Raw genomic sequence first — 25,242 nt, 5'->3', positions numbered from 1 at the left:
CAGTATCACAGTATCAGCTTAAAGCGCTTGTTGCAGGCTGCTGAATTTGCGTCTTTTGCTGTGAAGTACAGCCAGACTTATGACCGCCTTGGTCATTTTTAATCTGTAGCTCTGCTCTAAAAGAACCTACTATCCTCGGAAACGTAAAATGATTGGCTAGAATCTAAAGCGTATCACAGCTCAGGAAAAAAAAGCACCGAAATAAAGTACCGAAATGTGCGCTGCCTTTCGGTCTGGTTACTACCGTTTATGTACCGGTATCTGGTGCCATGATGGCACCGGATACCGGTACCCATCCCTAGGGAGGAGTGTCCATCCTTTCCAAATGAACTTGGGAAAGGTTTTCCTGATTAACTGCAGTGAGTTCTTGTTGAACCCACACCAAGGTCAATTTTAGGAGGGAAGGGGGAAAAAGGAAAACAGCTGGAGAGGTTCCCGCTTGGTTGTTGTAAGACAAGAATAATGCATTTGGCCTGCATCACACCAGGTTTGAGTAACAGCTCCTGTTAAAATGCGTTAAACCTGCAGGAATACAGGCGCTTTCTCTGGACGTGCCTGATTCCAGACTGAGGCTATTCTTGCCTCTGCAGAATCCTGCGCTTTAAGGCTGGATGGATAACTTTAGTTTATTTGATGTAAACCTTAATATGTTTCTCATTAGAGCAATTTGTGGCTTCACTAACATGCAAGTGTTTAGTATAAATTGTTTGCTTGCCAGCATGTGAGATGGAGCACCGGTAGTAATGATCCAGGGCTTTGTTTTGCATTTGAAAAGCTGTTGTCTATTCTCAGTGGTGATCCTATGGGCAGTTTGCATTTATTCCGCGAGAGCTACAAGAAGAAAAGGCCCCACACAGTCTCTGTTTAGGTAGGAGTGTGTTGGAGGCTGAGAACTGTGCAAGAGAAGAGGGGGCCAGTGCTGCTGGGTTTGTTTATCATTGCAGTTATAGCCTTACTCTCAAGGTGAGGGACAGAGCATAATCGATTGCATGAAAAATGGGCAGACATTTGTTAGCGTGTAGGTGGTGAGAAGGACATTTAGTTTCTGCTGTCACAAAGGCTCATTAATTGTAATGTTTATGCATGGTAATGTTAGCCAGAACGCCCTGTGTGCCCTGCTTCGTGTCAAACAAGCAGCATGTATCACAGGAGAGCCTGGAGGGCCGTCTGGACGCAAGAGGCCGGTGCCACAGGGCCCATCTCTGCATCCACGGCGTGCCCAGTGCACCCAAGAGGTCCTCAACTGCTTTCACTCAAGATTTTCACCTACCTTGAGGGGAGTACTGCAAAGATGGAAAGTTGCTGAATGGGCCAGATTGCAATGCATCTCAGCTGTAAATACTTCTCTTCAAGTCACAATGTTTAGATGTGAAGACAAAGTGGCCAGTGGTTGTTACGGGATAAAATGGAAAAACGGAGCGTGAAAGCTTTATTTAATGTGTAAAAACAAACCCATTCCATCAGCTCCACCAAGAATTATGTCACCGCACTGAGCGAGCGCAGGAACATTCCATCACATTTAAATAACAGACTGTAATGGGGTCAGTATGTTTCAAACAAGGTGTTGATTTGGTCTGAAAGCCTAACAAACATGCCTACTTGTGCAGCAGGTGTGCAGAGCTATGAAAGTAGGTGAGGCCTGAATTTTTTTACAGTTGCAATGGTTTTTAATCTTTGCAAATTCACACAGAGACAGAATAAAGATGAGCTTCTTACCAAGTGCGCATGACCTAGGGGTTAGGTTTACTTCTACCACTTTAAATGGAATATTCACCTATACCCAAACAGTATCTTATAACAGAAGTACCGTGAAATCAAAGTGTATGAGAAACATTTGTTTTATGGGGTAGCATCTCATAGCTTCTGAAACCTTACTCCTAGAGACCTTAGGTTCTTATGCTGCTGACACATTTTCTGTTATCTGTGATTAACTCGGTCAGTACAATATTACAAGAGCAAATGATGCCAAAAACAGATTAAGGTCACAGATGTACTAAATCCAAATTATACCTCAAGATATGAAAATACTCATGGTCACTTCACTAGTTGCACATTGATAGTACAAGGTGCTGAAAAACTCCTCAGAGATTTTGGTCCATGTTGCCATGAGAGCATCACACAGTTGCAACAGATTTGTCAGTTACACATCCATGATGTGAATCTCCACCACATCCCAAAAGTTACCGTGGAAGCCAGTGAACTAATTGTCATGTTCATGGTAAGCAACAATGTTCAGGCATGCTGTGGATTTTAAACAATGCTGAATTGGTACTAAGAGGGCCAAAGTGTGTCAAGAAAATATCTCCCACACAATTAAACAACCAGCAGCCTGAACCACTGATACAAAGGACAGTTTATACAAAATTGCTGTTTATATTATCTTCTGTTGAACAGCTTCCCATTCTTAGCTGATAATATAGCACCTGGTGTGGTCTTCTGCTTCTGCATGTTTACTTTAGTTACTGTTGTCTTCCTTTTAGCTCAAAACAGTCTGTCTATTCTCCTCTGACCTCTGGCATCAACAAAACATTTTCACTGAGAGACCTGTCACTCTGGATATTTTATGTTTTTCAGACCATTCTCTGTAAACTCTAATGGTGATATGTGAAAATCAAAGTAGAAACACTTTAGCCAGTCCAACATTTACAATCATGCCACATTCAAAATCACTTAAATGCCCTTTCTTCCCCATTCTGATACTTGTTTAGAACTTTATCAGACTTTAATGTACTACATGCCTAAATGAATTAAGTTATTGGCATGTGATTGGCTCACTGGGTACAGATATAGCAGTTGAACAGGTGTACCTCTGAATGTTTTGAGTATTTTCAGCATTGAACTGTGTTGAAATGTATGTTCTATTAATTTCAGAAAAAAGTAAATATGGCAGCACTATTGATGTTGATGTTTATAATCTGATAATAAAGCATTTATAACAAATAAATGACGACAAAGGACTTTAACCCAGGGCTGTTTTAAATTCTTATTTCTGCTGTGGTCAGAGTAAGAAATCTAAACCTCTCTGATGTAGTCCACATGTTGTATCATTTGTTTCTGCAAGGCACACTCTCTAATAAGTGATTCAGCATTGAGCTTTCTTATACCTATTAGAATTCTTTTTCTTCTTATTAGGCGATCACATTTTGTAGGGGATAAAGATGCTTGAAAACTCTGATGAAGCTTGGTGCGTAGTCACTCCAGAAGCCCTTTGGAGCCTGTGCAGTAGTAAACAACTGCATTCTTTGTAATAATTATCGTGGGTTGGCATGTCTTCATCATAAGCATAAACTGAGTAAATTATGTTGGACCAGAGGCAAACATAGAACAAGTTATTTTTGTGCAGATAAGAATAAAGACATAGAAAACTGACTGAAATAGGGATGGTCAGAGCTATGAAAACCAGGAAACATGACATATCTGCACCTCTCTATCTAAACCCAAACACAGTTGTTGAGGTCTGCCTCGTCAGGATATATAGTTTTGTTTCTGGAAACGTGCATGTCAGGGATAAACTTGTTTTATTTCCTGGACCACATACAGCCCAATTTAATCAGAAGCAAGCCAGACCAATAAAACGACTTTGCTTAAAAAATAGGAATGTAAAGTACATTCTGAAGATATTCACCAGGGCCAGAGCCAAGAGCCAAAGACACTCCTTAGTTCATCTGTTTAAAAAATTACCAGACAGCAGGAAGTATTATTTCTTGAGAAGTTAATCTCCTTGTTTAATGAAGGATTTTATGATAAAAAATAAAACGTTAAAAAAGTTCAATGTCACAAATATAACCAAGCTTTTCCTTACATTACAGTTATCATTTGCAGCTCACAGGCACAAAAGCTCCACATGTAGGTTTTCACAACTTGACAACTCACTACACTAAATACTAATTTGTGTAAATACAAATTTTCTAGTTCTACAAATACATCCATACATTTTCACTTCTTTGTAGTAATTTTGACATCACCACAAAATAAATGGCAATTTAATTCTTTTAAGTAATGATAATGAAGTTCCTGTAATCTTTACACTTTGCAAAGCCAAGTGAACTAAATATGACACTTTGAAGTAACACTACTGGCCCCAGAGCCAGTTGTTTGACGTCACCAGCATGGAGTATAAGGACCCTGTACTTTAAATCAAGCTTAAAGAGTCTCTGAAGAGTGCAGTTCTTCAACCATTGCTTACCCCATGCCTAATCCAAACACATCCAGTGGTTGAGGAATGGCCAACATTTGATTGAGGAATGCTCTTTTATGTTCTTCAGAGACCTCTGCTTGGTGCAGGATACATGAAGCACTGGAGACAGCTTGTCTGAACAACAGGTGGCCAGCAGCAGTTTGAATACCACTTTGCCCATGGATGTATCAAGCACCACCAATTCTGCCTCACAGCCATTTTTCCATTGTGTCGCAAGTAGAAGAAAAACTACTGCAACCCAAAAAGCATTTTTCCATAGACCACTGTTATAAAACAGCAGGAACAATCAAGTTGAAGCAAAATCCTTTTGACTCTTGCACTTGATCAGTACCATGTCCAGCTTTCACTAATGGATTGACCCTCTGAGGTCTAAGTCATCACACGTGGTCAGCCTTACCCTATATTGTGAAGAAAACCCAAATGGACTCCCTGATGGCAACTTAGGCCTCAGAGCATTAAAGGCTTGTATTCAAGTACTGAACAGTAGTGCATACAGCTAAAGTCAAACAAAAACACGTAGCTCACAGCTTGGTGAGAGACGTAAGTCATCCTGCTTTCCAAAATTAGGATAGATATGCCATTAGGATAGACAACTGATGCCACGTTCCTGGATACCGAAGATCAGTCTTTCATTACTGTCTATGCTTATCTGGAGTCACCAAAGTGCAAAAGTTGCCAAGTGCAGCTTTAGACCTTTGAAATGTTTGGCTGATTGAACCCAAGGCCGAGTGAGCTGAGGATAATTACCCAATTGGAAATTAATACCATAAATTATGATGATGAATGGAACGCTGCCGGGGCTGCAAACAAGTCTATGTAATTGTACACAGATGGATGACTTTTAGCTGAAGTCCTCATCTTCTGACCACATGCACAGCTGCAGCACTTCACTCGCACAGCTTTTAATACTCAGTGTCTTACAGCATGATTATTTCTGATAGTTTTCTCCTGGACCTTTTGGCTAGAAGGTTGGGGAGCACAGATTTAACACTGATGAAACTTTCATTGCTATAGTGACATAAGTGCTGCAGACATGGTCAGCATCAGAAAAACAAGGCTGGCTCAGAACATGAAGGAGGGATGCACAGCTTTAAAGTGGGCTGGCCTCGTCTGCTTTCTGAGTCGTGCAGTTTAACAGAAATGCAGATGGTGCATGTGTATATTGTGGGAAATGGATAAGAAAAATGCAAGGACGTGTCTATTCGGTAGAATCTTTTTTCTGCTTATATCAATCTGTCATTTTTTGGCTTACAGATGTGGGTAAATGTGTGTTGAGAGCGAAGAAAAACACCACATATTAGCATGAGCCCTCATCTGGTGGATGGAGGTAGGGGTGAGGAGGCAGATTAACCGTTTAACATCCACCGGGTTGGTTTGTGATGTTAGAGTTAAGCTGCATTTTAGCCAGAAGGTTCCAAAGAACAGAAGCTATTTGCTTTCAAATTAATTCTCTTACATATATTGTGGCCTTATAGTTCCATCATGTCCACACAGGCACATATGAACCTAACCCTCATTTTAAACGAGCAGCTAGAGATTTGATGGAACTTTGTAGAGGTAACTTGAACTATCATAAGGTAAAGATTGCATAATATTATAGATGTCTAAGCATGTACAGTGATCCTGCAATCTCATTTTAGATAGCTGCAAATTCTGGATTTTAAAACTGGAGAAGTGGAAGGATATTTTGATGAGTATCTGCCAGGAGGCTCAGTTAGTAAAGCTTAGACACTAAAAACTACCTGGTCAAGATTAGGAAATGATTTTCACTCCTCAGCAGTAAGCTTTCCCACTCACAAACTGTCTTTTTGGGAGTGAAAGATCAATCTCATCAATGCCATAACCTGTTATGTCAGGGCACAGACGCCAAATGAGCCACACCAGTGGTTTTAACAAAACTGCACCAGTTGATGCCCTGGGGATGAGAACGAGCTGGAGAACCCCAACAATTAGATGATTTCATGTAGACAAGTACTTGGCGGTGCTAGAGAGGAAGAACTCTATACATCATGGGATGACCACAGCGGCCTGAGCCTAGATGTGTTTTACTGCTAATTTTTAACAAACAAAAGCACACCAGTGCAAACCTACAATGATCTACCTTGGAGTGGGTATATCTGTGGGCCAGAAAAGCATTCACTTCCCACTCCTGCTGAGCAATAATGCTGGCACCAAAGTGCAGGGTATGACTTATGTAGGAGGTATTTTGGCATGTTTTGAAACACACAGAAGCATCATTAAGCCGAAGTAACTGCCACGTTTTTTGTTTTTTTCCCCCCTTTCCTTCTCGCCTCTATTCTCTCCTGCATCTAAATGTCACAAATTGCCTGGATTAGTCATGGCGAGAGCAGTACATCCAGGCAAGTCATCACAGGCAGCTGTACAATGTGTTGCGAAACTCCCTCACAGAGTGTTGTTTGCTTTGATTTTCGAAATCACAAGTGGTAGCTGTACAGCAATACAAGGGGCATTCCAACAGACATCTCATATGGATTAACATACAAATTAATAGACTGTTGACTTAACATTTATCAACTACGTTTTCCTCTAAAGATAAGAACAACCTGGATGATGAATGACCTGCTTTTGACTGTTTTAGTTTCACTGAATTGCTGTTATCATGTTATCACTTCAGTCTATCACTCCCATAGATAGGGCCCATGGGCGCCCTGCTGGTAGTCCAGATAGTAGTTTATCTTCTAATTTAATCCATGATAAGAAGAAAGTAATTCAGACTATGTGGGAGGCTTCTTACGTTTGTCTGAATAATAACATCAAAGTTCAAACATTATAGCAGTTAGTAAAAAGCAAATCCAAGTAAAGCTTAAATCCAAGAGCCAGGTCTCGAGCATCAAAGTTAAGCATCACAGTCTAGAGTTATGTAACAAAAGTCTAAACAGAAAAATCAGGGGCTGACGAGTGAAGCACAGGTAGTCCCAAAAGCTGCAGTTTCACAAGTAGCCACTTGAGGCTGGCTCCAAAAGCAGGTCAATAATTAGACTTCAGTGTTAAAATTAACAGCAGAAATAAGCATGTTTACAGTCTGGTACAAAAATGATTTTGCTCTTTCTTTCATAAAATCAGCACAACACTAAAATGTCTTTACATTTTTTATTAAGGCTTCAAGTTTGCATTATTCGGTGTTGCTATCATTTACTGGACCTCTTGACTGTTTCTTGTGTTGTCTGTCTTTGCAATGCAATTACCTGGCAAACAGCACCGCTTACTATGTGTTTAATTGTTCCAACACTTTGTACTCTCCAGCTTTGGTGTGTAAAATTATAATTAACATTGGTATGTTACCAACATCCTTGTAGAAATAGGTCTTTTGGTAACTCAGTAGTGAGGGAGTAGTGCCATCTATATAGGAGGGAAAAAAATATAATTTATTAGCTGGAAAACTGCCAAGCTAACTCATGATACAGATAATATTAGCCAAGAGAAGGAAGTATATGTAAAGTACACTTATCTAAAATGTTACTACAAGAAAAAGCTACCGCATCATGTAATTGAAACTATAACAATCTATATCAGTAAAACAGCAGGACTAGCTCATTTATTTTACAGTTCACCTAATGGCAGGAGGGCACAGCCTCAAATTCTCCCATGGATTTTAACTAAGAATTCACAAAGTGTTCTCGGTCTTCCTAACATTGCTAATGTTAGTTTTACTAAATAGCACATGTTAGCTGATAATTGTTATCCCTCATCAAATCCTCTCAGATATGGTCATGTCAGGCTCCAAACCTCCCTCCCTCCACCAAAGAACAACAAAAAAACAAACAAAACCAAAAAAATGGACATAGCAATTCATAGTTTTTATGTGACAACAGGGTACTGGGTCCAAGTCCTTTACCCTCCAGGTATCCTCTGAATGTCTTTGAATTTGCCTTAGCCTAAATGCCAGATAGCTACTGTGCTATCAGAATAAATCATCTCTGTTTACTGAATGTGTATCCAGAATGGTGTAGATTATGGCACCGACATGTGATCACACCTTCTTCTATCCCTGCCATACAGACGAAAATCACAGCTATCCCTGCTTCTCTTCAGCAACCCAGGCTTTCAGTGGAAGCTCATTTAAACTGTGGGAATAATTTAACTGACACTAGAAACATAGTCAGTCAACTTTACTGTTATGACATGATACTAATGTGACCAGAACTTTTCTGGGCCTAGACTGCAAATTTCTGAGTAAACAAAGCATAAGATTTACGTGTGGTAATAATTGAAAAATAGGAATAGGTGATTTTACGGTGGTTAGAGCCATCTGTTACGGTCTATGTGTATGCTCCCACTGCTCCTTCCTCCTTCATGGTGTCCCATTGTTGTCTTTAAATGAAAAGCTTATCATTTTTCATTTAGCAGCCTACTAAGGGGAGGAGTAAATGTGGAGGTGATGTCTAAGGAGGTCATTACAACTGATAAAGGCTATTCAGCAGGCAAATATAATTTGAAATGGTTGGCTGGATAAACTGTAAGATGTTTTTTTTTTCTGATTTGCACAGATTATATGGTATGGTATTTTCTCTTTCTTAAAGCAAAGCCAGTTAAAAGTCAGATTCTGTTCCTGACATAGGTTTGATCTTTTTAAAATAAAAATTGTAAAATTATTATTCTAGGTCTCTTGACAGCAGGTCTCTAGGTCTAGGTCTCTAGGTCTCTGGAGGAAGAGCAGGTCATCTAATTGTGTGTTGGACCCAGGCAGTAATTATGATCCATCCAACATTAAAAGCCAGAACGTCAGTTTCAGTGATTATTGGGATCATGCACAGACTGATTGCACAGAATCACCAGTCAAATCTGATAGAAACCACTTCATAAACTCTGACTTTGCCCCAAAATATGGTTTAGAAAACTTTTCCCCCCATGCAGGTTATACTTCCACTGCAAATGCACAAAGTTACACAACATTATGACTTCATTAGCAGCTTAGTCAATTCAGTCCCATGTCCATGTTAATTCATGTTATTGTTTTATTGTCTTTGCTTGCAGTATCCTAGCAGACCAGCAGATACAGGATACAGCTGAAACTGGCACGAAACTCTGCTGTTTTGCATATTTTAGAGCAACACGTGGTTCGTATATTTCCAGATTTGGCTGTCGATCAGCTCTTTGGGGGCAGGACAACCACTGTCTTTAGCATTGTGGAATTTCTCCCAATGATTTCTATCCAGAATTCATGCAGTGCCATGTCTCCTCCTTCCAATGTTTCTGATATAATACAGCTCCAAAAATGCAAAGAGCGCTATCCATCTTCGTCAGAAACACTGTAAAGAAAAGGTCATAAATAAGATACGCCACTTTCAGTTCTTGGAAGTCTACACACACACACACACACACACACACACACACACACACACACACACACACACACACACACACACACACACACAATCATTCTCCAATCACCGATTGGTGCAGCAATTATGATTTTTCCAAGACAATCTTTCTAAAGCTCTGCTCATGGAAAAGTCAAGCACACCTCATCCATCATAAAGGACTTCTCATGAGACTTTGGGCAAAGCTAAATGAAACCTTGCAGGCCGTTGCTAAATAAAATGATGCCAAATCAAGAAGCTCTCCACTCTCTCCCAGTGTTACCTGACAAAAAGCAGGTGTGCTTGTTTCTCCAAACCTTGACAGTGTTATAATGAAGCTTTTTTTTTTTCAGCGTCCGTCATGCACCTCATCAGCGCACGGCTGACGTCGTGTTCTGGAGCAGATCCAGTGTTTAGCCAGGGCTCGCTGGTGACAGATGACTCTAAATGAACATATATGTTCATTCTGCCAGGGCCAAAAATGCCCTTTCAAGGCAATACATGCACATTCACCCCCAGATGCAGACTGTGGCTTTAAACCCTGGTGAATATAGATGGATTGGTGGTCTTTAAGAAACTCTGTTCTCCTGCAGGCCTATAAGTCCAAATATTTAGTCTTTCTTGTGTAAGTCACACGCTGTTAAAGCACCAGAGCCTAATGGGCCAAAATGCTCTTGTTTGTAGGACCTTTTTTTTTTAGTATCCATTTCTCTGCTCTGTTCTCAAATGGAAAGTCACTGTAGACCTCTCCTCTTGCAGCCTTTCTTTTGTCTCGCTCAGTTTTGTTGGCTTGCTGCTGTGCTGACGGTAGTTTTTAGCAGGCCCGTCACGCTGGATGGGAGGCTTCCCCATGCATTTGAGCAAAGCCAGGTCTCGTCTGGAGAAGAAAAAGAAAACAAGCCTCCTGTCTCCAAAATTTGGAATTTGCTTTAGCAACCACCTATGCACAAACTGTTGTTGGATGCCATCAGCCCATAAAGCAGTCTGTACAGCATCGCCTCAAACACAGCCCTGCTTGTTAAACCTTCACCATTAATTTAAAATGTTAACTGAGGTGTCATCTTTAAAGTGCTTCAGAGAATCACTTGGCCTTCTTTTGAGCACACATCACCACTCTGGCATGCAGATTGCAGCACAGAGGTCTGAGTTAATGGATAATTTAACTCATGAGCAATCTGAAGTTGGATTATTTCTGATTTGATTATAACTCTGAGATGATTTACAGTTTTCTTTCAACATCTTTATTTTTCATTTCAGCTTTTGCACCCAGTAAATCGTGTTTTTTCTTTAAAGTGGTACCATCTGTCACTGTCCATCCATCCTGCACATGATGTACTAAACATTCTGCGTGCTGTTGCAGAACATTTTCTCTTGGCCTCAGTTCAATGAGAGGAAAATGTCTAGGTGAGCGGCGTCTCTTGCAGCAGAGACAGCTGTAAAACACATTTATTCTATAAGTTCAACTAGGCCGTTCCTCTCAAAGGCCTCTGTTTGCTATGTGCACACTTAAAATCAAATTAAATCCTCTGTTTTCTTTTTCCTCTTGCTCTACAAGGGCTGTTAACATCACAATGGAATGTAAATTGACCTCCATTTAAATAGAGGGATTTCACACCTTTGCCCTTATCATTGGATATGGGCAGGCTGGGAGGAGGGAGGAGATGGACACTTGGGGCTCAGCAAATTGACTTTAGCCTCAAGTGTTAAACTGAGCTGGATAAGGAAAGTGTTCCCCAGCAGGTTGCAAGTACAACAAGCACAAACAGAGCAGTATTAAATCATCAGCTCCCCATTTGATAAGTTAATGTACCCAAGAACTCCCAGAGGCAGCTTATCGGGTATTTTCCTTCAGAACCTTTCTCCTGCAGAGATAATTATTATGAATGAAAACACTATTTCCTGTCTTTACTTGGGAGGCTTCTTATCCTCTGTGTCTCGGCGTGTTCCCTGCAGGACATTTTAGAAGCAGTGGAATTAAAAGAAAACCTCTAAATAAGTGTTATTATTATCATTATTATTACTCACTAAGTCTTGGCTCAGACTCTTAAATTCAAAATCCTCAAAGAAACTTCAACCTTCAAGGAAATAAAGTGATATAAAGTAAGAATAAAGTGATATAAAGTAATAATAATAATAATGTTATTTTTTACTGAGTTTTTTGCTGAGTTTTTGCTGAGTCAAAGATGACACCCAAAACTGTCATGTTTCTTCAATAAAGTTATAAAAGTCGATTTTTTTTTATTTGTCTATCATATTTTCTGAACCAAATAATGTGTGCATCAGGCAGGCATTACAGTGGATATGCTTTAGGAGATGATCTGGGTTTGTGCTCCATTATATGGAAGAACATAAATTGCCAAAAGAATAAATGAGTTAAAAAGAATACAACAATGAATACGTAAATATGTACAGGTGTAAAAATGAAAGGAAAATAACAATAGATGAAAATAAAAGAAAGGAAATGCATTTGGAGTTGTTTCTGCGTTTAGGCTGTTTCAGGCCTCCGTACAGTAACAGCTGATGGCAACAAGCTTATAGAGCTGCTTTATTTAATATGAATGAAATCAGGATTTCCTCACATTCGGGGATGCGAGGGGCTCGTGTTGTTCCCTGCACCACGTTCTTGTTACAGGCATAAAACAAACCCAGTGTCACACTTTAAAGCTGTGCAACTTCTAATCGAGCTTATTCCTACACCCCAGTCAGTCTGAAAGTATTCCCAGTTTATGCGCACATATCCAAATATATTTATTATTATTATTACTTTATATCGACAAATGAAGCGCAAAGGGAACGCTGGGGAGTCTCCCGGAGAGTTTTTACACACGCGGTCATTAAGCGCTTTGACTGACAGCCGAGTGCCAAAAGGCGCAGACGCGCTCCGATTGGTCAGAGCGCACTTTACAACCCCCTCTTGTTTCCGAGCACCGCACAGTCTCAGCGCATTACCTCCCCAAACTCTCGCAGGAGCCGCACGCAGCCCAGCAGCGGGACTACAGCCAGAGGAGATAGTGGACTTATTGCAGAGCGCCTTTCTCCTGCGTCGCTGTCGCTGTGCGTTTCTTCATGAACTGAGTGTTGCCTGGCACTCCGGTTAGCAATCATTCAGTGGCTGCAAAGACACATCATGAGCTCTACTTGTGAGTGCTTCTGCAGGATGTTCCGGCTGCTGGTGACGGTGGCACTCCTGTCAGGGTGCAGGGCGTCAGAGTACGAGTACTTGCCCTGGAATACGCCCGTCTACGGCAAGTCGCCCCAGTGCGTGGACATTCCGGACGACCTGCGGCTCTGTCACAACGTGGGCTACAACCGGATGATGCTGCCCAACCTGCTGGAGCACGAGACCATGGCCGAGGTGAAGCAGCAGGCCAGCAGCTGGGTGCCTCTGGTGCACAAGAACTGCCACCCGGACACGCAGGTCTTCCTGTGCTCGCTCTTTGCTCCCGTGTGCCTGGAGCGGCCGATCTACCCGTGCCGCTGGATGTGCGAGGCCGTGAGGGACGGCTGCGCCCCCATCATGGAGGCCTTCGGCTTCCCCTGGCCGGAGATGCTCACCTGTGACAAGTTTCCCGAAGGTGAAGTGTGCATTGCCATGACGACACCCAACGCCACGGAGGTTACAAAACCCACAGGTAACTCACCTAACAGCAACTTCAAAAGGTCAAACACACACACACAGACACACACACACTGTATATTTGTGAATAAATGTTTGACAAGGAAATATGCAAATTAATAGCTGAATATTTCCTGGGCATAAACCTGCCATTTAAAAGGTTTATTAACATGTTGTCTATATGATGTATATTTTTATTTATTTATTTATTTATTTATTTATTTATTTATTTATTTATTTATTTTTGTTAAATAAACAAACTTTCTCAAGGTGAAATTTAAATGTAGAAATTTGAAGTCAAACTTCAATATAAAGTTGAAAACCTTTTAAGAGAATTATACTTTTTATATATATATTTATATATTCTGTATAAATAATATATTACCCCTGCAACCCTGATAAGGAAAAGCGGAAGAGGACGGATGTTTAAATAAAGAGTTCAGGTGAGGGGTTTATATTAAAAAATTTTAAAGGCATTCCCTTAAAATTCCAGTGAAAGAAAACAATCTTCAAGTTGTCTCATAAGGAAGAAGTTGAAAACGAGATATTTTGCAGTGTAGCTTGATGAATAAATATTCATTCTTTGAATCAGTTCCAATTTCTTAATATAGTATTAACTACCTAACCCTGACTAACTTGCTCACTTAGAAAACAAACAGCCAGCACTTTTGCCACCGTGTAAAAGACGACACCCGTGCAGTTAAATGGGCATGCAACTGTTGTTTCAGGGGTGAAAAGTGTGTTTGCAGATGCAAATCCGAGCACAAACAAAGCAAATGCGACCTTTTGGGGGAGCAAATTCAGCCATGAAAACCTGGATTTGATCCTGTTTTAACACCCACCACCCCTCATGTTTTTTAAAGAAAGTCTATCACGTTTACGTTTTCCTTTCACTCTATAATCCCCTGGCTTTAATGTGCAGGTGAAGTTGCTTGCTATTGACAACGAGTGATGTTGTAATATTGCAAAAGCTCAAACAGATGTTAGTCATTTATTTCAAGGTGTTCGCTGAGCTGGAGGACAATGCTGGGAGGAAGTCAAGCAGCAAAAAAACAAAGAATAAAAAGGTTGGAGGAAAAAAATGTGAATACCTTAATATATTTAAGCCCTGTGCTCTGGCAAATGTTGTGCATCTGATGAAAAGATGGAGATCTGGAAAATCGGCGTCCAAGTTGACGTCGGGAGGGCGGTTTGTAAACAGAGCTTCCAAGGACATTCTTTTACCCCTATCATCTATCACTAATGGGTGCTTTGGTGCAGATTCCCCAAGACGCTGCATCAGCAAATGGGGTTGTAGAGGGCAATAGCATTAGTCCAGCAAAACTGTCTTCCAGCACTAACCTCTGCAAGCCAAGTTGAGAAATGCCAGAGAAGCCCATAAAAATCGCAGAAAATAACAATTCTCTGGATGATAAAGCTGAGAGCAAGGCTGCAGTGCCAGGTTCTCTATCGGTTGCTCAGGCGAGGTGAGGTGTACGCCGAGGGGTGGGGGTGGAGGGACTACAACTGCCTCATTCACTTGAACCATAAAGTTAAAGGGGTGGGGCCTCTACTTATATTTCAATCTAAAGCCCCTTACTGAACATGTTGGCCATAAATGGAGGGACTGTGGATCTTCCTGCGATAACACAGAGCTCACTGTATCTTTGGGGGAGAAGGGACGTGTTTGTGAGTGTGTGTTTTGTCGGGGGGGGGGGTTGTTGCTGACTGACATAGTGGTATGGATGGAGGCCTGTTTTTCTGAAAAAGACTCCTTTTTCAAGGTAAGACGAAGGGACCACACAGAGCTCCATGCTCTCCAGACTTCACCTGTTATCATTTGTCAGCACTGGGGTTAAATAAAGCCAGCCTGTTCCCACAGGTCGGCTGAAGCTTAATGATTGTTAATAGAGGCCAGCTAACAGTGCTTGAATACTGCAGCATAGGGACCCGTGATAAGTGATTTAAAGATGAACCAGGCGCTCAGAGGCAAAGGGACCCAGTGACTCTGTAAACATTGTCTGTTTTCACAAGCTCTTCACACCCGAGCGATGCTTTCACAAGCATTCGTTAAACACATGTAAATGGACAACTGGAAGAGAGTAGAGTGCTGTTACCTTCCCCTTTGGTTGATCGATCCAGGCCCACAGTGGGACACCGCAGTGTAGTCGGGGTTAATGTTGCAAGGACGCTGCGATCGCAATGCAGGTCCAAGTTTGTTTGGAAGGTCGGCTCAGCTGTTTGGCATGAAACGATCGTTTGTGGTATTCAAAAGAATTGAAAAATTGTGTCAGTAAAAAGTTCGCAGATATGCCTCAACTGAGTTACTTTTTGGCAAAAACACTTTTTGGCTCTTTTGGGATTTTTGTCTTTGAGCTGGCTATTATACACCTCTACACCCTTTTTAAACTCTGGAATCTCAGAACATTCTTTTAAGGTTGAATTGAATATCTTTACCATTTATTCCTTCCATATTTCTAATACTTTTTTAAAGGTGTATAGATGAGTGTTGAGCAGATGCATTTTGAAAACTGCCTTAGTGTAGCAAAAAGTAAAGAAGAGCGGCTCTTAGTTACAGCTGGCTATAAAAGCTTAAGGCATTCCTCACTGACATCAGGTCATCAGAGTGTACGAAACCCAAGGGAGTAGGTGACTGACTACTGACAGTAAACAGGATCTGTGCATCCTCAGAGATGTTAAGATGCGTAGAAGTCTGCAGGATAACTGACTGAAGTTGAATATGAGCACTCCTGACCTGGTCACCAAACGGGCAACATAAATTCCATTTGACATTTTGTCTTCTATTTGCACCGATTTCTTGTCCAATTGTTTCTTTGTTTTGTGTGTGTGTGTGTTTTCATCCACAGGTTACTCTCCCATCTGCCCTCCATGTGACAACGAAATGAAAACAGACACCATTCTTGAGCACATGTGTGCCAGCGAGTTTGGTAAGCGGCGTCCCAACACCCACAAAACACAGACAGTTGGATGCACTGCATAAAATCAAAAGAACTCTTTACTGTATTTCCCATCTTCAAAGTTCATAAAGTTTTATAAAGTGTGCAACTTTTATTTTTCCCCCCATAGTACACTGTGTCCTGGCGGTACTTGGTCATATTTGGCAGTTCAATTTAATGTGACGTTTTATCTCTTGGTTAGATATACTATCCCTGTCTGGTCTGGTGGACCATGATGTTCTGTGACTAATGAATTGGGGTCATTGAAGTCTTTAAGTGGCAGATCTTTGCAGTTGTAAACTGGGATGTTTGTTCTGTTGTCTGGGCTGACTGATGTTACAGATTACCTTCTTCATATCCTAAATGGAAAAAAAAGTTAATGATAAACCATCTCCAAAAACAATTCTTAAATGCTAATACCATTTCTTCATGGAAAAAGATAAGAATTTGTTTCTCATTGTGTTGACATTGGGTGTTTGACTTGTGTTAATATTCTGCAACTGTTATCTTGTAATATAAAGAGCCGAGGTAGCTGTTCTAGTGAACTGGTTCTATGGTAATAAAATCTAACTGAGCTGGAAGGTCTTTGAGTGAAATAGTTCATACATCTAAGCTAATATAGGCTAATAAATATTCTATTTAATACGTGGTATCACTTTCAACAAGAAATTTCCACTCAGAAGCACAACTAATATCCTGGTTAGCATTCAAGAGTGATAGGTGTTCTGAAAACTTGCTCTCCAACATTTGTCTGTTTGTTTGTTTTGTTTTTTTTAATAGAATTTTAGCGTTCTATTCATCTATAGCTTTTTCTCAAACTGTTATTTTAAATCTACAAATGGTCAACTGGAAGGGTAGGCTAACAAGAACCATTAGCAAGCTTAATTGCTGTAGTTGTAAAACTCCAGTGCACAGGCCACAACTTAATACAATGCAGGAAACCCTGCTGGGTTATTGTTGGAGAATTGCAACACAGAATTATTGGGTAAATGAGAATTAACACACGTAATTATTTGCTACATGCAAGGCATTGGATTTTATTCAGATGTTAAAAAAAATGCTCGTGTTTACTTTAGTGTTAGCTTTATGGATTTAAAATTTTTAGTTCAGGTTGTTAGGTGATTTCCCAAATACAAACCTGTTTCCAACAAAAATGGGACGCTCCTTAAATGTCATTCCTAGTAGTGCATGGGTTTTTTATGTTTTTTTCCATAAACATGAAGTGAGTAGAAGCCTGATTGGTATCACTGTTTTTGGTCAGAATAAGATCTGAGTGAAAACAGAATGCAGAGAATTACTAGCTAGTTTCAACTTGCATTTATGGACACAGTGACGGACTGTGTTTCCTTACAAAGGTTTTCAGAAATGAGCCTGTGTGGTGATTTCTGCCAGAGAACTTGCTGTTTTAAATGCATTGCTTCTCGAGGATCTAAAATTCACGGCTATTCTCAACTGAATGGCTGACGAATAGCTCAACTGCCAATTTTTGGCCTTGTTTATTGGGATTCTTCTAGATACTTTTAATCTTTCAATCATATTGCATACCAAAGATATGAAATCTCCAAATGTTTCACAATGTTAGGTTGAGAAAATTTTAAATTGTGGAGCTATTTTTCCCATGAATCTAATCTTTTAAGGGAGAAGTACTCTCCGTCTTCCCATCTGAATTTCAAGAAATCCATTCTGGGATGTTCTTTCTTACGCCAACTGAATCTAGTATTGACAGTTAAGTCAGTGTCTCATGTTCCACCTTGAGGGTTCTTTGCCATTACACAACTTTTCCAGTCTTTCGTTGACCTTTTCTCAACTTTGTAAAACATGTTTCCTGCTGAAAGACAACACAATTTCTTATTTTCTGCAGTTAATATGTCAACTTTTTACTTTAAGAGTAGTTGTAAGATCAAAAGCTTGGTGATGATCAGAAGATCAGTTTTAGAAGGATGTTGTTCATTTTGAAAGGCCATTCTTCAGCTCTGCAGTCATTTTTCTGAGGTCGTACCAGAAATGTTCTTTTGGAACATTATCAAATCTAAAGACATATTCTGAAGGGGATTTGGAAGTGGGTTTTGAACACGTCAGAGCCTATTTGGAAATATTAAGAGATGGCTCAGAATCTGCTGCAGCCAGCTTCACACATTCTTTTCATTAGAGGATCCTCAGTCCAACTTGAATGGAAAACAACATTAAAAAAAAAAACAGGAAGGAAGGACGATCTTAAGCTGATGAGGGCACTTGTTTTAATTGTGGAAATTTGGAGGTCTTACATGAGGAATCCAGTATAAACCATATGTACTTAAAAAAAGGAAATTGAAAGCTTTGAGTTCAATTAATAACACAAACACAGATTGAACTGCAGACATGAGAACGTTCAGAAATAATACACACATGATGCACACAAGATGCAAGTTGTTCTACTTTCATCTTTTATTCACCAAAGCTTGTGGCAGCACGAATTCCAGGTGCCAGGCTAAGCAAACATAGACTGGACGCACATTGAAAACACACATTCTTCCAGTTCTCAAGAAAAAGTTTAAAGTTACATTTGTTTAACAAATTGCATCAGTGTTTATGCTGCGGTGATGAGACTTGCCCCTTTGAGTCTGCGTCCCGGTTTGCCAAGGGAGCGGGCTGCATTATTGGCTTGTTTCATCTTGGATGAAGACAGATGTTGTTTTGCTTGCTTGTCATAAGTCACCTAACCAGCTGACATATGAGGATACACAGACAGATTTAGTGTCAGGCTGAGGATGAGACCTTGTTGCTTGTGTTGACCCTGCGAGGGAGGGACATAGTCTGGAATGCAACAAACTTCTCTATTGCTTCAGTATGGCTCGATTGTGGCGGGTAAACGACTAATGCGTAGCCTGACACGACACAGCGCTGCAGCTTGCCAAAGATTTGTTTGTTAATTTTTTTTTTCAGCAGACCGACGGAATTCAGTTTTGGTCTGGAGAGAAATGCTATAAATACATCCAACAGCAGCTAAACAGCAGAAGCTAAACATGAGTTAATGCCTTGTCTTGAGCAAAAAGGAAAATGTGCAGATGGAAATATCCCACGCTTTAATCATTATGTGTTTTATCCCACAAGGTCATCCCGATATCTTTCTTGAGTTCCAAAAAAAATATTTGGACAGTAAACTTTAACAAGGCAGCATCTTAAATCCAAGCCTGTTTTGTTTGGAGAAGACTGCAAAAATAGATGTGATGGATTTCTTTGCTTTTCTCAGTGGAACACAGGGATGGAAAACCATAGAGGGGCTTGAGGGATGAACCAGAGACTGAAGCCTTTGTTAATCTGCGTGGACCAATCATGTGTTCATTAAAAAAAAAAAAAAACTCAACCTAGCAGTGAATTAGAATTTTTGTCCATCTCATTTACTTGAAGCTGCAAAATGAAAGATGCCAAAAATAGTGTCTATCATGCATTGCACTGCAGTGCTTCCCAGCATTTAAATTGAGCATGTTTGATTTTTCCATGTGGTTTGATAAAAGTGGAGAATTCTGTGGTGAAACTTTTGACTTGTGTCCCCTGGATGTGGAGTTTTTCTTTCACAGGAGGAAGGATGGTTGTAAGTTGTGTGTTGTTGAGCTAATGCATCAGAGTTAGAAGAACGAGTAACAGGTTTCCCTGGTGAGGACAAATATCGCTTATTTCCCTGAAATCCTCATGATTAATATAGCTGTTGGGCATGTATTTATGCACACATGTCCTATTTGCCGCACTCAGCTGTAAATGATTTCAAACATCATCACAACATCAGCTTTTTCTTCCCACTGCAATTTTTCTCCGTGCTTAAGGTTTTATGGTACCTCATTGTCCCAAAACCTCCAGAAGCCCTTCAATTAAATCTCCTCGGCTTCCAACTGTTCACTTTGTCCTTTTCCGAATTGCTCCCTCCCTTTGCTGATGTGATAAACAACAGGGCATTCCTGTGCTGGATGACTGTTCAGTCTAGCTTGGACCACTTGCCATTATTGTGAATGAGGAGCACTGCTCGCCCTCCTGCTGGGTTTATGACACGTTGGGCACTTAAGGATCCCATTAATACATCTGACCCAGCAGAGGTAATCGAGTCAGGTTTCAGAGACAACATCACAAAAAGAAATCTTACAATAGAAGTCATTTTATTTTAGTGTGCTGGCATGCGTAAAAGCATCCAAATCACTGACAGTATATCTTCCTTTTAACTTTTGTACTGTAACAAAGGTGCAGCATGCACATATATTTGATTCCACTGAAGACGTTCCCATTTTATTTAAAGAATCGTCTATTTTTGACTCCTAAAAATGAAAACCCTTGTTATAAGCTGCATATATGTACTAGTTCTGACCTTTTGGGGTTTTTTTACACTGTAAAACTGGTGGGTTAATACCTTGACACTGGAGTAGGAAAATAATTAGTGACAGTAACTTTAATCTCTTAACATCCAACTAATTGACAGTGGACTTTTACCCAAAAGTCTTACTCAAATAAATATCTTGTCACAGGAAAACTGTAAGGCCCAAATGCATCTAAGAGCATTGTTTGATCTTCTGATCCAGGAAGGGCTTCTGAAAACACGGTCACGTCAGTGTGAACATATTCATAGCTGTTTTACAGTTAATATGCTAATGTTATAGGTTATGACATAAGAATTAAGTGGGCAGATTTGAGAAATGCTTTCTCACAGAAAGGCTATCTTCTCTTTTCTTTTCTTTCTTTTGCTCACTGTATAAGATGAATTTATTTTTTTGTTTGGTAACTTTAAAAATTGAAAATATTTTAAAAACTAATGTAGGAAGAAACACAAACAAGGGCAGTTTCACTGACCATGAGAAAAGAAACACTGTTGTCAGTTATTTGATCATTTGAACGTCTTATTGTATTCTGCTGCTGAAGAGATTAAGCCCTCAAACAACGTGAGGTGCAAAGAAAGTTCAGGGCGTTAAAGGATTATCGAGGTTGGAGGATTTATCAAGATGAAGTCCTTTCAGTGGTGGGCCAGACCTTTTCTTTTATTACACACTAATTATGACCGCTGCATTTTGACTTCTCTGAACACTAAGCCCCCTCACAGAGACTGTTTGACGGGGGATAAGTCTTAATCCGTACCATGTGCACTGTTAATACAGGGGGAGGCTCTTTATTTATTTATTTTTCAACACTTTAATTAGCAATTAGCAATACGAGTGCAACTGGAGAGCAAGGATCCAGTACAGGTTTTTCTGTCTACTATAATTCCGTTAAAAAAGCAAGTGATCTGGTGTTTAAAATCGTGGAGAAAATTAGATTGAAGCCTAAGTTTGTTCTCTTCTTACTGGAGTGGGGAAATGCTTGGTCAGGCTGTTCCGCTACTGAAGGTCACAAGGCTTTATTCCCAGCTTGATCGTGATTTATCCTGACACAAATGTCAGTTAAGTCAGACATAATGCACCTAGATATACTATATGACAGGTCATAATGTGTGTGTGTGTGTGTGGGGGGGGGGGGTAATGGACATTTGGACCACCAAAGTCCAACTCGTGCTCTGTTTCAGAGGAAACTTAGAGATTAGAAGGTTAAATAGAGTTTAGTGAAAGATCAGGGGTATTTTGGTCTGAAAAACATACTTGGACTTAAATGAAGGTGAAAAAAAATTCTATTGCATTGCTAATTGTGATAAAGATATATGCTTTGTCTATATTTACACCTTAACCTCGTAACATCCGCCAGGTCACTAGTGATGTGTTTGTGATGCGCAGGTAAGAGGCTGGATTTTAAGGGAACATTTAGTTTCTGAAACATTGGTTGTTCACCATGTGGCTAAAATATAGCCTAACCCTAACCCTATGTGGTTCACTATTGACAAGCTGGAAGCCCAGCGCAGTATTCCTGAGAATTTATTTGTGCTTTGTTTGTTTGTTTGTTATGTCGTGAAAAGCAGAAAAATTAAGTGGCTTTGTCCATAATTGGATTTGGTCTTTGAACATCAGAAGTCACTGAAAAAACATACCGCATTATTTATTAGTATTAGGCTAAACCCCAGAATTAAGAGGATCATGGATAAGTTCTTTTGCATGAACAGGATTTGCAACAATGCACTGTTTGTGGGAAAATGAGTTTCAGTCTATGTTAATTAAATTACTTATGTATTATTAATAAACGGTGATCCAATTTTTAATCAAACATGAGTAAACAGCAAATTGTATAAGGCGGTATCTTGGCTAGCTATTCGTCATTAATCCATGTTATTGTGCAATACTGTTGACCTGAGCCACCAATAGTATTAAGATTATGAATGTACTTTGATTGTGTATGCATTCTGAAATAAAACACACATTTTTGTGCTTTAGCAGTCGTGCGCTTCACACGACTTTTTAACCTCATTCTTACTGATTATTCCCATTATTAGACTTACTGCCACACTGTTCAATAGTTGATTTGAATAATGGGCCCATGATGTACATAGACCACTTTTACTTAGCAAGTATGTTATAAGTGCTACTACTAAAATAAACATTGCTACTTTGGCAATGTTAAGAGTGTGGTAATGTATTTCATATTGTATTAAGTATGGCAGCGATTGAGACTATAACTGATTCAACAAGAGTTTTTTATTAATGTCAAATAAAAAGTATTTTCCCATATACTTCTATACAACAGGAAGTCATGTTTTGCAAATTGAAAATGCAAGTTTAAAGCACCAAAAACATTCTCTTAAAGTTTAATATTACACTCATTCTATCATTGTACTGTAAAGAGTACAATGATATATTTTTTTATGGGTTTGATTCCTTGAATTTTAATGGTTCTCATTTGGAAAAATTAGTTGTGTATATGAGGTAAAAATGATTAAGAATCATCTGTAAAGGATGGGGAACCATAGTGGCATGTTTCCTTATATCTGATCTATTATATCTATATCTATTATTGTGTTATTGTTTTATTTATATTTTGATATTGCTAGGGATGATGCAATGATCGGGGACCATTCTTAATTTCGTTGTTCTCATGAGATTGACAATAAAGTTTCTGATTCTGATTCTGATTCTGATCACGGGAGACTGACCTGCCTAATATCCTTCATGATGATTAATTTTACTAGTGCACTACACTACCAGGAGCTGTCAGACGCAGCACTGTACAACACGTTGAGTTCAAAATGACATTCACATTTTAGAGTAAACTCATCTTTCTGTTGTTCCTCCGCCCACAGCTTTCAAGGCCAAGATCAAGGAGGTAAAGCGAGAAAACACGGACCGTAAGGTGATCCTGCAGAAGAAGAAGAAGATGTTGAAACCGGGAAACCTGAAGAAGAAGGACACAAAGAAGTTAGTGTTGTACTTGAAGAATGGTGCTGACTGCCCCTGCCAGCAGCTGGACAACTTGGGAAACCAGTATCTAATCATGGGCCGCAAGGTTGATAAGCAGTACCTCCTCACAGGCATCCACAAGTGGAACAAGTCCAGCAGAGAGTTCAAAAATGCCATCAAGAAAATGAAGACCTACAAATGTCCCGTATTTGAGAATGTTTTCAAATAATGTGACCTACCCCTTCATCACTGGTTGCATCTCATCATACATATGAACTTGCACAAGCATTCACAAACTTTCTGTTGTTCTCTTAATATATCTTTATGTCTTTGTACATTTGCAGATAGCCGATACTGTGGACTGTCTGTCGTGTTATGTTGAAGATGTGACGACAGGGTTGGGTTTTCTTTTTTTCCCCGCTTCAACTTAAAAGGACATTGTAGTAAAAGCCCTACCTTGCTGAAATCATTTCCAGTATATAGATACTTCATTCACATGCTTTCTCAAAAGGTCTGTGGATTTGTTGTGCATTTTGGGAAAATATACATACTTCTTTTTTTTTTTTGCTAGCAATTAGAGGAGATGTCTAACACCACTTTCCAAGAATGTGTTTTTGTGTGTGTAAATTTGAAGCTAAAGCCAGTAAACTGTTAGCTTACCCTTTTTTTCTGAAAAAGGAAGAAGAAAAAGTGTTAGCTCAGCAAGAAGGAAACTGCTAGCTTGTCTCTGTCTAAACCTTTTAATAAAAGAAAGCATAAACTGTCATTTTACATTGAGTTTTCTGTGTATTACAAATAAAATGTATTATTTTAAACAGGGGTAGAGTCAAGCTAGCTGTTCCCTTTTACTTTAAGGCTTTGTATTAATGTAGGCTAACAATCTGCTGGCTAACTGTTATAAATACATCCAACAGCCTTTTATAAAATGGCTCTTTCTGATCATAAAGAAACTCTTAAAATCAGTGTATTTTAAACTTTAAAAGCCAATAAAGGTTTGTTGTAGAATAACTTATTGACAGAAGTCTGAATATGCTGCCATGATTATTCTGTCTAACTGAAGACTGCACTATCAGCAGTTATGAACATTTCTCTGAAGCTCATTCATTTCATCATTAAACATTGTTGTTTGAAATCCATAAGAGAAGCATTAACACCAATCACAGAGTAATTTGTAAGCCTGGGTGGCAGATTACTTGATTTTGCCTTTTTTAAATATTTCTTTTTATGTTGGTATACGTTTAGTCTGCAGTATTCATTAGTCTTTGGTCATGGAATACGCCTTGTAGTCGTACAGTTTTGCAAAACTTATCAAAGAGCAAGTATTGGCAATTCTGTTTTTCTCGTTTGTTCTGCTCATGTTTCATTTTCAGCACTCTATTATTGCAAATTGGAATGTCAGCAGTACATTGTTGCCTATTACATGTACATACAAATTTTACATAAATGTATAAAAAAAAAAAAAAAACGAAATGTGTTGCCGAGATTATTTTCTTGATTGTTTTTTGTCATTCATTTTCTTTCTGGTGGTTGGACCAAAACTTGGTTCAGTAAAATATCTTTAAAATTGAAATTCTTGGTTTCACGTTGTTACTAAAATATGAATACTGACATTCCTCCAGTGTTATCATCCAGTGAAAGATTTAGGTTAAATTTGTTTAAAATTTGAGTCTCTCAAGAAACAGATTATTTAAATCGCATTGCCACCCCAGCCAAGTTGGCTAAGTAGTTATTAAGTGAAATTAACAGGTAACCTTTTTGTATTTTCAGATAGATTTTCTTTCTTCTTACAGAAAAGTTGCTGTCTATCATGCAAACTAGAGGTGACTAAGGCAATCTGCTAGTGACAAAAGCAATCACAAAAAGGGCTAAGATGAAGCACCTTTTTTGTAACTATTTC

The 25,242-nt window shown here is 39.4% G+C and overlaps 1 protein-coding gene across 1 annotated transcript; it reads left to right on the top strand.

Moving 5' to 3' along the window:
- The first annotated feature begins 12,446 nt into the window (after positions 1-12,446).
- LOC146696503 (secreted frizzled-related protein 1-like) lies at positions 12,447-24,915 on the top strand. Its single transcript, XM_085474618.1, has 3 exons — positions 12,447-13,151; positions 15,982-16,062; positions 23,249-24,915. The coding sequence occupies exons 1-3, from the start codon at positions 12,647-12,649 to the stop codon at positions 23,572-23,574; spliced, it is 912 nt and encodes a 303-aa protein (XP_085330744.1). The 5' UTR covers positions 12,447-12,646; the 3' UTR covers positions 23,575-24,915.
- The last annotated feature ends 327 nt before the right edge of the window (positions 24,916-25,242 follow it).

Source organism: Copadichromis virginalis, linkage group LG12 (genome assembly GCF_057382275.1).
Source record: "Copadichromis virginalis isolate Kocher_CV1m ecotype Utaka linkage group LG12, C_Virginalis_male_GT1.1, whole genome shotgun sequence".
NCBI lineage: Eukaryota > Metazoa > Chordata > Actinopteri > Cichliformes > Cichlidae > Copadichromis > Copadichromis virginalis.
Note: the sequence above shows the minus strand (reverse complement) of the source record. Positions and strands in the feature narration are given on the sequence as shown.